General features: G+C 40.7%; 1 protein-coding gene across 1 annotated transcript in view; it reads right to left on the reverse strand.

Annotated features, from left to right (window-relative positions):
* Nucleotides 1-1654: 1654 nt before the first annotated feature.
* Nucleotides 1655-13471, reverse strand: part of LOC113407282 (potassium channel subfamily T member 2-like) — a 299061-nt gene continuing 287244 nt past the window's right edge. Inside the window, exons 27-29 of the mRNA XM_026655611.2 lie at nt 12678-12806; nt 3446-3466; nt 1655-1978 (exon numbers count right to left, since the gene is read on the reverse strand). Coding sequence (XP_026511396.1) covers nt 1655-1978; nt 3446-3466; nt 12678-12806 — 474 coding nt within the window. The remainder of the gene's footprint in view (nt 1979-3445; nt 3467-12677; nt 12807-13471) is intronic.

Genomic DNA, 13471 nt, shown 5'->3' on the forward strand with positions numbered 1-13471 from the left:
CATCATCACACATCTCACCAACTTCTGCTACAGGTGTAAGGTTTACAATGCATATCTTTGATGTTGCCTTCTCTTCCATAGAAGCATGTACATTAAAAAAAAAAAAAACTGCAAATCCTGCAAAAATAAACCATTCCACTTCACTCACAATTCCTCCCTGAGGAGAGGATGTGAGATAAAATGAACCATATGTGACAGATGTCAGTCATGTTGCTTAATGCACTATTTGAAGACACTCAGATATTAGTGTGATGAGGGTGAAATAAGAACCTGTTATAAAATTGAATTAAGTACAATACCAAAGATGTACCAAAAGGATCCAGGATGGAAATTTTCTTTATGAATGCTGTGCCATATGTGAATCAGCTTGTATAGCAAAAGTCTCAACATCATTTGTAAAACCTTCTATTAATCCTCTTATCTTTTTTTTGGAAACTGATAAATAGGAATTTGCTGTTGACTAACTGTAGTTTATTTCACACTTGACCCCTTCAATAAACCTAGATGTTAGGACAGCAGCTGTTCCTGTAACTTTTGCATGTTATCTCTACTCAGAAATGGCTTTCTACTTCTTCAGGCTCCCAAAATGTAATGAGCTAGGTTCCATCCAGCTGGCACTCCCTAAGTCCATCGGAACATGAAAGATTGTTTTAGCCATCTGAAAAATGACTAGATCTGGTGATAATTTAGCAACCATGCAATTAAGAAAATCATGTCCCAACTCATCTAGATATTGGACAAACAATGATATGTGAGCTAATGTTCAATCCTGTGTTGTTCGCCCAACATTGGATTCATTGTTAATCAAAATAAAACCAGAAAAGGACATGCAGTGGGTTTTTCAGCTTTGATAGGAAGTTGGCTCTGATGTGCTACAAATTGCCACCTGTTTTCCAAAGTTATTGCCAATGGCTAAGAGAGAAGCTTTTGAAATGGCATGTAGTGAGCTGTGAACCATGGTCTAGCTTTTTAGACTCATGAATAACTTGATTTCTTGTGCTAAAATCTCTGGACAGATGCCCAATACACCTCTAAGTGTGCTACAATGCTATATGTATTAATTAAACAGATATTTTTCATATGCTTTTAAAAAGCTTGAAAAACAGAGAGGGGGATGAAAAAAATTGAAGCATAGAGCTAGTGATGCATCACTCATAAATGTGATGTGAGCACATTGGGCATGTTTCCCATCTTATTTTAAAAATCAAAGGAAAGATGATGTATCCTGCAGGAAAAAACAAACAAACAAAACCCTTTAAAGTATAAGCAAAATTTACAACAACTCTGTCACCATCTGTTTATATGAATAAAGAGGATGTTACATCTGTAGGTATGCAATGTGATCATCTTTATCATAAGCCTCCAAATACAGGCGAAAATAGTTTTCATTTCTGATTTCATGTCCTGTAGCAATAGCAGCACCAATTGGTTCAACTGCCTTATGAATATCCCATCTAAAAAGAGATTGAGATTAAACCTAAACCAGAACTAGAGCTGGTTGGAAAAGGCTACAGTTTTTTTCACATGTTTTTCCCCTTTTTTGATCAAAACTCTGAGAAATTTGATCAATTATGAATTTCAAAATTTTGCACCCAGCTACAATTGTACTTCACCCATGGCATACTATGGTTTTATGAAATAAAATTAGGTGATCTTAGACAATAATAATAGTCATACCATATCCTGCTGTGGAAAGTCCCAAGTGCTTCATTCTGTTCTTCACAAGTTCAGCAAGTTCCTGTCTTTCTGACCTCTTGTAAAGGCTCATCCGCTGCTGACTTATTTTCTCCGCTGTTTTTCCGGAGTGCTTTGGCACTTTTCTACTCAGCCGTCGGGCCCATTGCATGCTCTTCCGTCGTAACAAGGGATGATCTGACTGATCGCTGGATGTGGAGTTACGATGGTTATTGCGGTTGTTTATTTGTTCTTTGGTGTCTTTGGTGTCTTCCCATTCTTCGACACTAATAGAAATTTGAGACTTCAAAGGGAAAATCACATAAGAAATTAGGGGATTCGGGAAATAGATTTGTCAAAGAAATCATCAGAGACCTTGTCTCCTTCTTTGCTCCAATTCAGCAATGCAGTTAAGCACATGCTTAAGTCACACTCAAGTCAATAGAGTTAAGAACATATTAACGTTCAGCATGGCCTGCGGAAGGGGCAGTCTTTTTCTCTATGTGCCCTTGGAACAGCATTATGTAGACTGCGTGTGGCTTGATATAAATATGATCCTACATTCCCCAACAACAAGAGAAGATAAGCATTAGTTAGTACTTCTTGTCATTCTGTTTCTAAACATGAGGCTTCTATGCCTATTTCTAATAGGAATTCAATGCCATTCTGTTTCTTAGAAGCCAGGAATAAAACTATTTGAACTCAAATAAATCAATCTATTTAGCTTTACAAAGAGAAGATTAAGAGGTGACTTGATAACTCTGTATAAGTATCTAAATGGGGAAAATGTTTAATAATGAGCTCTTCAATCTAGCAGACAAAGGTATAACACAATCCAATGACTGGAAGTTGTAGCTAGACAAATTCAGCCTGGAAATAAGGCATAATTTTTAAACCGTGAATGTAATTAACCATTGGAACAATTTACCCAGGGTCCTGGTGGATTCTCCATCACTGACCATTTTAAAATCAAGATTGGATGTTTTTCTAAAAGATCTGCTCTAGGAAATATTTGGGATAAGTTCTATGGTCTGTAATACAGGAGGTTAGACAAGATGATCACGATAGTCCCTTTTGGTCTTGGAATCTATGAACACTAGCTCAATGAACTCAATGGAATGTGTCTTGCCTGTTGAAAAGAGACTTCTGCACTTCCTCACTGAGTGCCTTTTTATATGCTCTTAATTGCTCAAAATGTGCAAGCCTTTAGCAGGGATAAATTGCTGAAGTATGGAAGATTCATATAAAAGACATAACTCTCTGGCTGAAAGATTTTAACAAGCACGCTGTTTAATACACCACAGAAAAAAGGATGACAATAGGAAAGCTATATTTTTCTCATGCGTTGTTGTTGTTGTTGTTTGTTGTTGTAGTGTCAGTCCCTGGATATCAGAGACACAAGGTGGCTGAAGTAATATCTTTTAATGGACCAACTTCTGTTGGTGAGAGAAACAAGCTTTTGAGCTTATGCTTTTGTGCATAAATATTAAGTATATGTCAAATATACTTCCTATAATTTGACATAGATGTTTATGACTTTTATGGAAATGCTTGTTCATTTGTGTTGAAGACTGTTACAATATTTAATTATAGGAGAGCCTTTGCACATGTTAAGGGAAATGACATGAGACCCTCAACTGCCCTGAACTGCTCTAACATTCTAATTTCACACATTGAGTCTAAGCTCTTTTTGTCCTCTTTCCATAACTGGTCAGGGTTACTTTCATTAGGGTCAACACTAGGGAAAGGGAGACAAATAACAAACACTTACTTGTGAAGCCATTTCTCGTGACTGACAAAGGGAGGAAAAAAGAAAACACAAACAGTTTAAACAACAGTGGGCAAACAGGAACAAACATGGACCATTTAATAGCAGTCACAAATAATAAATATGGGCTGATGCTTGCTTTATTCTGAATGGAAATTTGGATTAAATTAAAGTTCTGTCATTTGAACAGATCACTTAATGACTGTGCATACATTGTGCTTTTTTATCTGACCCACTGGAAATTTATCTGATGAAACTACCAATATATCTTGCATTAAATCATAATAATTTTAATAACATAGAAGTGAAATGAAGTACAGACTGTAATGCAGACAAAAGGTTGAAGGGGGAAGTAGTGTTCAACACACTAGTAATGTTCATTTTTCTTGTATTTGCTACTGGCAGTGGTCATTACCTCAAGTTTATCAAAAGCTATTGCTCCTATCTCATACATACTGTATTTGTATAAATATGCATGTTTAGCTCCTTGCTAGATAATGTCATTATATCATCACATCCCTTTTCTCTTAAAAAAACAAAATGTAGTTCAGGTCATTTTAGCAAAGAACATACTTTTTGCGTGTGAAGAATTTTGTAAATAAAACTTTCTAAGAACAAGAATATTACATGGCAATCTGAACAATTTAACTTAAAAATACTATCATAACACATAATGATTGTTGTATGGCAGGGACCATAATATCTATGTTGGCAAACTGAATGAAGGAAACATTTATCACACAAATGTTTATCAGGCTATTTATCTGATGTTGTTTACTTCTATCTAATTTACAAAGATATTAAACAGCATTGGTCCTTAGACTGATTCATTATTGTTTGTTACTAGATTCAGAAGTTCTCTTTAATTGTAGTGTAGTGTTGTATAACTATATAGTTTTAGAATTATATTCCTGGTCCACTATTTTATCATCCATATTTTTATCTAAGCAGAATTGTTCATTTTTTTTCAATAGATATAGTCATCTGCACATTGAATTTAACAATTACTATTGTGCTAACTTTTCCATCATTTTAGCTCTTTCTGGGAAAACAACAGCAAAAACATAGGGGAAGGGTAAAAGGGAAAGAGTAGAACAAATAATGCTCTATACATCTGTAAAGTAGGTGTTAATCTCAAATTTATCAACAGCTATTGCTCCTAAATTCATTTCACAGCTGCCTCTCCTTTACACAGATGCTGCTTCCTAGCTAGATAATAGGAAAGGGTTCACCCTTTTGTTTGTTTGCTGATTTCACATGCACTTTTGAAAGCATATATGTGAAAAGGCTTCTGACACTGAATTCTTCACAATAGGTTTGGTGCTCAGGCTACAACCATTATTGATCTCAGTAATCAGTCACTATCAGAATCCTACTGTTTTTAATTGATCGTCATATGTTACTTTAGTTTTAGCATACCATTAGTTGTACATATGTGGCACCATAATACCCTGTGCTCAGTTGTTGTGAGTTCTTCTGTTCTTATGACTTCTACCATGATTTTGCTTTTAAGAGTTCAGTGGAGTAGGAAAGGATGACGTGTCCTCTGTTTTGTAAAATCCTGACTGATTTTTCTCATGTCAGCAATAATACTGCCTATGTTCTTCCCCAAGGGATGATTTTGATAGATGGTACCACTGATGCTGAGCTGAGAAGAATCAGCTACAAATTCTGTAGTAGTACAGTTGACTAGTTCAAGTATGGTTGGAAAGGAATCTGGAGAGCTAGTGACAGTCCAAAAGGAGAGACTGCAGCAAGCTTTATTTTGTGCAGACATCTTTCATGTCATTGAACATTTATTTTATTTTATTTCATTTCATTTCAGAATGGGAATCCTCAAGCTCCCAAGAAAATATATCACTTCATAGTGCATTAGAAATAATCTATTTTAAGAGTTTATTTAATGACTTGCATTTTGTCAATATATGTATGTTTTTGCAAGGAGGTGGGGTTGGAGATAGAATGAATTGATTGTACTGTAGAATCAGTAGATTGTGTCCTAGAAAGAGCAGTTTTACAGGCAACAGGGAAGCTGACATACTGCATTTTACTTTAAAGCTAAACTCCCCTGGAGCTGTCTTTGATCCATTGTTCAAGATATTCAGCCATCAGGGATGAGATTGATATTCACTTAAAATCAAAAGTCTTTTTAGGGAGGAGTATCCTGATCAGTGGAACTGGAGTCAGAGGGCCATTGTTCACTGGGGGGACTGTTACTGACGGGGGCACCAGCGGAATGGGGAACATGGGGAGTTAGGCTGGAAGCAATTCTGCCACATGAACAGAGCAGTGTGCAGGATATAATACAATTTTACTTACTCAGCTTAACCTGCATCCAGTTTCATTCTTTGTGAATAAAACGTGGTGGCAGCATCAGAGTTGTGAGCTCTCCACAGTGGAGCAGCTGGTAGTGTGAGCCATGGAACTCTATCTGAAGCCTCTCAAAGCCCTGGATTTTGCAGTTACAAAACCTAGCCCAGTGATGGATCCGGTGAAAGGAGGCATTCCAGCTGTACACAGACCTGGTCATGCAGGAGGACAAGAGCAGCAGGAAAGTATAACTGTTACTATACTGGGGAGCAAGGCAGAGAGGCCCACACTATGCTGAAGCTCACCACTGCTTTAAGTCTCTCAGCAGTCCTAGGAGTCCTGGGGAAATATCGCTCCCCGAAGCAGAATGAAAATGTGGAGTGATGCAGATTTTTCACAATCCAAAGGGTAGACCCTGGTGTTACTGCCTTATGCACACAGGCTGCTACATGCTGTGACATTGGCAGGCCAAGTGCCAGTTCATGCCCAGGTCCCCAGGTCTCAAGTGGACATTAACAAATACATAGGTAGAATCTGTATGGATCACTTGTAAGTTAATGTTAATAAAGTATATATTAGAATTATAAGAACATGGTAAGTGTTTAGACTATCAAATGCTTGTGAGTTGCCTCATGCAGTAATCTTACTTGTAATATCTGTGTTCCATAGTGTAATATTTGAGTGGTTGTATTGAGCGCCTCGGTAACCATTTGAATGGCTGTATAGGAGAGGGACATTCATTAGTATGAAGAGCAGCTCTTCTACAGAAATTGTTACACACCTCCTGAGAGAGGAGACCCATGGCAGACTATAAGTGGATTTTACAGCTGGAAACTCCATAAATCTGGATTGAGGAACCATCAACAAAAGGATTTACGACTCTTATTATTGTTCTGCTCTCCTCCCTATGAAGATGAGTCATGCAAGTGGACTCTTCCCATCAGCTCAGTATGCAGCTCAGAGCACATGGCAGGAGGGGGATAAAAACTCTGAATCAAAAGAACTGGGTATCTCTATGCTGCTTGGACTTGGGGGAGTGGGGGAGCAGGAAGGTGTTTCCAGGAATAAACAAGAGATCCCCAGCTGCTTGGCCTCGGTTAGTCCTAAAGGTTAAACTGATTATAGAAGCCTATATTATATATTGAAACTGCAGATTGTAACTCGTTAGGGTGTCTGCTTGCTTGCTTTAACCTTGTATATAAGTCTCTAATTTCCTTTCCCTATCTAATAAATCTTCATACACTGTAGAATCTCAGAGTTACAAACACCAGAGTTACGAACTGACTGGTCAACTGCACACCTCATTTGGAATTGGAAGTAGGCAATCAGGAAGCAGCAGAGACCCCTCCCCCACCGCATAACCACTGAATAATGGTAAGGTGGAATCAGTTGTGAGAATAGCGAAGACACTGTTATACAAGGCTGTTTCCTCTGGGTCAGACCTCTTGTTAGCATTTTTGGTACACAGGAGTACCTCATCACAAGGGTGCAGGGCTGGCTCCAGGCACCAGCGCAGCAAGCAGGTGCTTGGGGCGGCCAACGGTAAGGGGCAGCATGTCCGGGTCTTTGGTGGCAATTCGGCGGCGGGTCCCTCAATCTGTCTTGGAGCGAAGGACCTGCCTCCGAAGTGGCGGCAGTAGAGTTGCCATCGAAGTGCCGCCGATCGCAGTTGGTTTGTTTGTTTGTTCACTGCTTGGGGCGGCAAAAATGCTGGAGCCGGCCCTGCAAGGGTGCCAAAACAGTCTAGTGCAGGCACTGGTGGGACACATGACCAAAACACTGCTACTGATGAGAGGAGACCTATTGCAGCCAGAAGGATGGAGATACTGTGGAGAGTAGATGGCCAGCAATCAGGGAAAGGAGGCACAACAGGCGTATGACTGGTCAGTCAAGGACCTAATGTCCCTGGTGTCATACATGCCTGTGAGAATCCAACCATGCAAGAGACACCAGACAGTGTGGACTAAAAGAGTTGTGAAGGGTAGGGTGGCACTCGGGTTATACAGGGTGACTGCACAAGAGGGACAAGTGAGCTGAAGGAACAGGAGGCATGATACAGCAGACACAACACTCAGAAAGCCTAAAGAGAGATAGTGATCATCACAGAACACAGAGACAGAGAACCATCCAGAGGCCAACCCCACAGGCAAGGAGGAAACTCCACAGAAAGATAGTTTGCTAGACTCAGACAGGTGACAGGGAGACAGAGGGATCATTCCCAGTGTGATTACCTGTTGAGGAGACCAAACTATCCCAAAAGCTCTGTTGTAAAATTGAGACTCCAACTTGGCTACATAATAACAACCTCTAGCCAAAGGGACATGGTTGGAGGGAGTTTGGGTGTCAATTATTTGTTTTTAATGTGTATATTAAAATGCTTGTAAAAAAAAGAAGTTGTATCAAGAGGGCCAGTGTTACATGGGGGGACTGCTATTGACAGGACACCAGTGGAACAGGGAGTGCATGGAGTCAGGCTCTAAGCAACTCTGCTACATGGACAGAACAGTGCATTGGGTTTAATTAAGTTTCACTTAATCAACTTAGCCTGTATTCAGCTTCACCTTTTGTGAAACAAGTGAAGCTAGGGCAGCAGCAAAGAAAAGAGAAGTCTTTGTTTAAGATTGCAAAATATCCATCCCACCAGACTAACAGATCCAAGCTCTTTTAGCCAGCTGTCCTTGGTATATAGTCAGCTTTTCTGGTCTCTCAATGAGTACTCCTGGGTAGGTAGTAAATTGTTTCTCTGTTTTTAGATGAGACAGACATTTTTGATAGGAGGGGAAGAATTAAGATGAATGAATCTTTACATACATGAAAAACTGAGGAAGTATTTTAAAAGAAAATAGAAAAATTAGCTGGATTGTTACCTGCATTGACAATTGTTCTCTTATATAGACCACAGCTATTATGGCATTGGGCAATGTTGTGTGAAAGCTTCCAATACTGTCAGAGACTCCACATAGTATTATTTATAAAATTAAATATTGTTTATAAAAATCTAAGGGAACAACAATGATGCTATCATCTGTTTCTAAATTACGGGCATACAATAAAGAAGAAGAAGCTACAGAACGAGCTACTTGTAGATACGTTTCATGCTCCTCTGACTGTAAAATGACTTCAATATTTTACATTGTGAAAGGGTTTAGTTCATTATGTCAGTGAGATTTAGTTGGTAAAGATTTCACCTGTACAACAGAATCCTAGGTTCCAAAATTCTACCACAGGATTAGGGCTAATACCTATTGCTGACATGATAGTGTGTAGTGTACATAACATAAGAACATAAGAACGGCCATACCAGGTCAGACCAAAGGTCCATCTAGCCCAGTATCCTGTCTACCGACAGTGGCCAATGCCAGGTGCCCCAGAGGGAGTGGACCTAACAGGCAATGATCAAGTGATCTCTCTCCTGCCATCCATCTCCATCCTCTGACAAACAGAGGCTAGGGACACCATTCCTTACCCATCCTGGCTAATAGCCATTAATGGACTTAACCATCATGAATTTATCCAGTTCTCTTTTAAACGCTGTTATAGTGCTAGCCTTCACAACCTCCTCAGGTAAGGAGTTCCACAAGTTGACTGTGCGCTGCGTGAAGAAGAACTTCCTTGTATTTGTTTTAAACCTGCTGCCTATTAATTTCATTTGGTGACCCCTAGTTCTTGTATTATGGGAATAAGTAAATAACTTTTCCTTATCCACTTTCTCCACATCACTCATGATTTTATATACCTCTATCATATCCCCCCTTAGTCTCCTCTTTTCCAAGCTGAAGAGTCCTAGCCTCTTTAATCTCTCCTCATATGGGACCCATTCCAAACCCCTAATCATTTTAGTTGCCCTTTTCTGAACCTTTTCTAGTGCCAGTATATCTTTTTTTTTAGATGAGGAGACCACATCTGTACGCAGTATTCGAGATGTGGGCATACCATCGATTTATATAACGGCAATAATATATTCTCCGTCTTATTCTCTATCCCCTTTTTAATGATCCCTAACATCCTGTTTGCTTTTTTGACTGCCTCTGCACACTGCGCGGACATCTTCAAAGAACTATCCACGATGACTCCAAGATCTTTTTCCTGACTTGTTGTAGCTAAATTAGCCCCCATCATATTGTATGTATAGTTGGGGTTATTTTTTCCAATGTGCATTACTTTACATTTATCCACATTAAATTTCATTTGCCATTTTGTTGCCCAATCACTTAGTTTTGTCTGTAGTGGAATGTTGAATTTTGAGAACTCATGGCGACAACTTAGTAGTATAGGTTAGCTCCCATCTCTCAATTAAACACATTTGAGTGTCCAAGGCTGTATGAACTATTTATCATATAATTGCTTCTGAATTCACCTATACTATCTCTGCAGTAGTGATGCCCTGGAGTAGAAAGATGATAATTTAAACCAAGCACAGTTCTACAAGAATACCATGCTACAGGACATGAATTAGAACTGCTTCATCAAAAGTGTCATAAAGGACATGAAATCACTGCAAATGAGTGGCCACTGGATTGAGAATGTAAATCACATCCATAATTTCATGAATGGGCTTTAGCACAACAGACTGATGACTAGAAAAATGGAAGTATATGTTCATGGATGATTTGGTGAAGTTTCATTTCCAACTTTGTTACAATTTGTTTGGACAGATTTTTTTCTGAACACCTCTAATAACCCAGGTGTTTCATTCATGTAACAACGATCCTCCCACCTGTGCACATTGGCGTTTGGAAGCTAAGAACAATAGGGCAAGGTGTTCATACAGCAGTAATGTCCCTGGTAAGCTGAGTGCTATACACAGAAATAAAAGAGCTGTTTGGTTTCAGATTGGTCCTCTATAGCCTAACATCTTGTGACAGGAGATTACTTTGTGGTGCTGTAGTGGGGTGGCCACCCGCTCCTGCCCTGAAGGGCTTAAAACAGCCCTGGGAGAGGGCTGTGGTAGGGGAAAACCTAGGCTGATTGGGGAAGTAGCCACAGCTGGGCCATGCCCCAATCAGGCCGCAGCTGGCCCTATAAAGAGGCTGTGGGCCAGGAGCACAGGTAGTCTCTCTAGGCACAGAGAGAGAAGGGCCTGGCTGCCTGGGACTTGAGTAAGGTACCAGAGTAGAGCAGTGCTTGGGAATACGGCAAGGGAGCTGGGGAGCTCCCACCTGGAAAACCCCCAGGCTGCAGGCCTAGCCAAAGGCCTGAAAGGTTACTGTGGTTGCAGAGGTGCAGCCTGGGGGCAGGTGGAGGCAGCAGATTCAAACCCCCCTTGCCGATGATGAGTGATATGGACTGCAGTCTGCCCCAGGGTGCAGGGGCTAGATGAGGACTGGCAGTGAACACTGAGGCAAGGTGGGGATAGAAGGTGGGGATTCCCCTGGGAGGGAAGCCCAGAGAGTGGGGGTATTGCCAGGGGGCAGCACCCAAGGGAGAGGGGCACCGGGGTCTGGGAGGGACACGGGGCCAGTGACAAGCGGGACATTGGCCTGCAGAGGGTGCTCCAATGGCTGGAACGCTAATTCCCCAGGAGACCAGAAGGAGGTGCCGCAGGGGTGAGTCGTGCATCGCTACAGGTGCGTATTAGCTTTCAGTTTATTGGATTCTTCCATTATTGCTGTAGAAAAGCTATTGACTAGGACTCAATTCTGCAAGTTGCTCAGCAACCTCAGCTCTTATCACCTCTGAGAGTTGCTCAGCACTTTTCCAGATTAAACTCTTGATGTGCCCAAAGCCACTGGTTTGGACTAAAAACTGAAAAGGAGAGGAAAAGCTGTTAACATGAAGTGCCACAACACCCTTAATTGCGGAACCACAACAGTACCACCACAACAGATACGGTATATTAAATTTAATGAATAGTTGCAATAAAGCTCAAAGACTTAAATAAACCTGGGAGCACTGCATTGAAGAGGTCATTACTCTTTCTAGTATAAAACCCTGCTTGTAAAAGTCTACATCTGGGCAACAGAAAATACTACCAGGGAACGTTTGTTATACTAGTGATTCCAGAATTCCCGCAGCAATAGCTGGACTCATGTGGACAGAATTTTCAAACTTGGAAGATTAATTCTAGATACCCAAATCCATATTTAGACATGGCAATAGATGGCCTAATTTCCCAAAGGTTCTGAGCTGCCACAATTCTCATTGATGTCAATTTGTTTAGCAGCTTTGAAAATCAGGCTACTGTCTTTTATTTATTCATTTGAATGTGTAAAACAAGAGGCACTTGTTAAACATTCTTTCTATCTCTGAGAAACTCTACTGGATTTATTGTGTTTAAGTAGCCATAACTAAGGCTGCGAGTTTGTCATGGAGGTCACAGATTCTATGACTTTCTGTGACCTCAGTCACTTCTGCAGTGGCTGGCCAATGAGAGCTGTGAAGCCGGTGCTCTGGGCAGAGGCAGCGTGCAGAGCTGCCTGGCCACTTTCTGCCTAGCAGCTGAGCAAGGGGGATGTCGCCACTTCCAGGGAGCCCTCCAGTTAAGCACCACCAAGAGCCCACCTCACTCCCGTCCCGTGCCCCAACCTCCTGCCCCCTCCCACACCCAAACCCTGCTGCTGCTCGGTGGGGGAGGAGGAGGAGGCGTGGAGCCAGGTAGGGAACCTGCCCGCCCTGGCAACCTCCCCAGCACCAGTGGGGGTCCCGGACCGCGCGCCACTGCCAGCGCCCACCCAGCACCATCCACTGCTAAATGAAAAGAATAAATTTACTATTGAGTGGCATGATTGCTTGAAATAGTACAGTAGGTTACACCTGTGGTATGATATTACATTTCATCTTTCATTAAAAAAATATTGAGTAGAGTCAATAAACTACTGTATGACCTCTATAACTGTGTATAGTCATTGCACTACCAGTATCTTAATATATTACTATGTGGTTTGGGTTATCCAAACAAGAAATTGGTATATTAAAGCAGGCAAACCTCAGATGTTGTAAGTTTTTGTGATTCAGTTCTATAGATTCCAATAGGAATATCTCCTGTTGAAGAACAAAGTTTCTGATATAGTCTGGCATATGTCCTAATCCATAGGTCATCTTCTGTGATTTTCATCTGGAAAAATAACAGCAGAAAGTAAGGTTCTAATTCTATAATGTTTTGCTCTTTCCCTTTGTGATGTGTGTGACGTTGCACCCCATAAGGCTTAATAGAAATATGCTTATGAATGTTTCTATGATATAACTGGAATACATTTTATGCAACATATGTCATGTGACATATCTATGTAAAGGTTATGACCTACTGAATATATTCATCCTATTTGTATGCATGTATCATTTTTGTGTTCAAAGTTATGAATATTGGATGTGTACTTGCTTGATTTCTAAGTAGCCTTACTAAAGCATTTGGTCAGCTTCTTGAGAAAGGAATGTGCAAATTAAGTGCCCAATCAAGAAACACTTAAAGGACAGTGAATCTTGGAAGGCTCCAATCCACATAAGAAGTCTACCTGAGGACCTTCAGGGTAGCATGTAAACAATGGATGCTGCCTATAAAAACTGAGTCATGAATGGACATGTGACTTGCCCATGTGACTCCAAAACTCCATCTTGGAGCTGGACTTTGCATAGGAGAGAGGTGGGGGTCTCCACCCACAAGAGAAAGTCTATTTAAATCCCTGGGAGACCCCTCTATTTGGTCTTCAGCTGGCTAAAGAGAGAGCCTCTCCATCCTCAAGGATATCTGAAAGAAACTGTAGCAAAGGACAGTAACTACAG

Source organism: Terrapene carolina, unplaced genomic scaffold, assembly GCF_002925995.2.
Source record: "Terrapene carolina triunguis isolate 2854851 unplaced genomic scaffold, T_m_triunguis-2.0 Scaffold210, whole genome shotgun sequence".
In the NCBI taxonomy this organism is placed as follows: domain Eukaryota; kingdom Metazoa; phylum Chordata; order Testudines; family Emydidae; genus Terrapene; species Terrapene triunguis.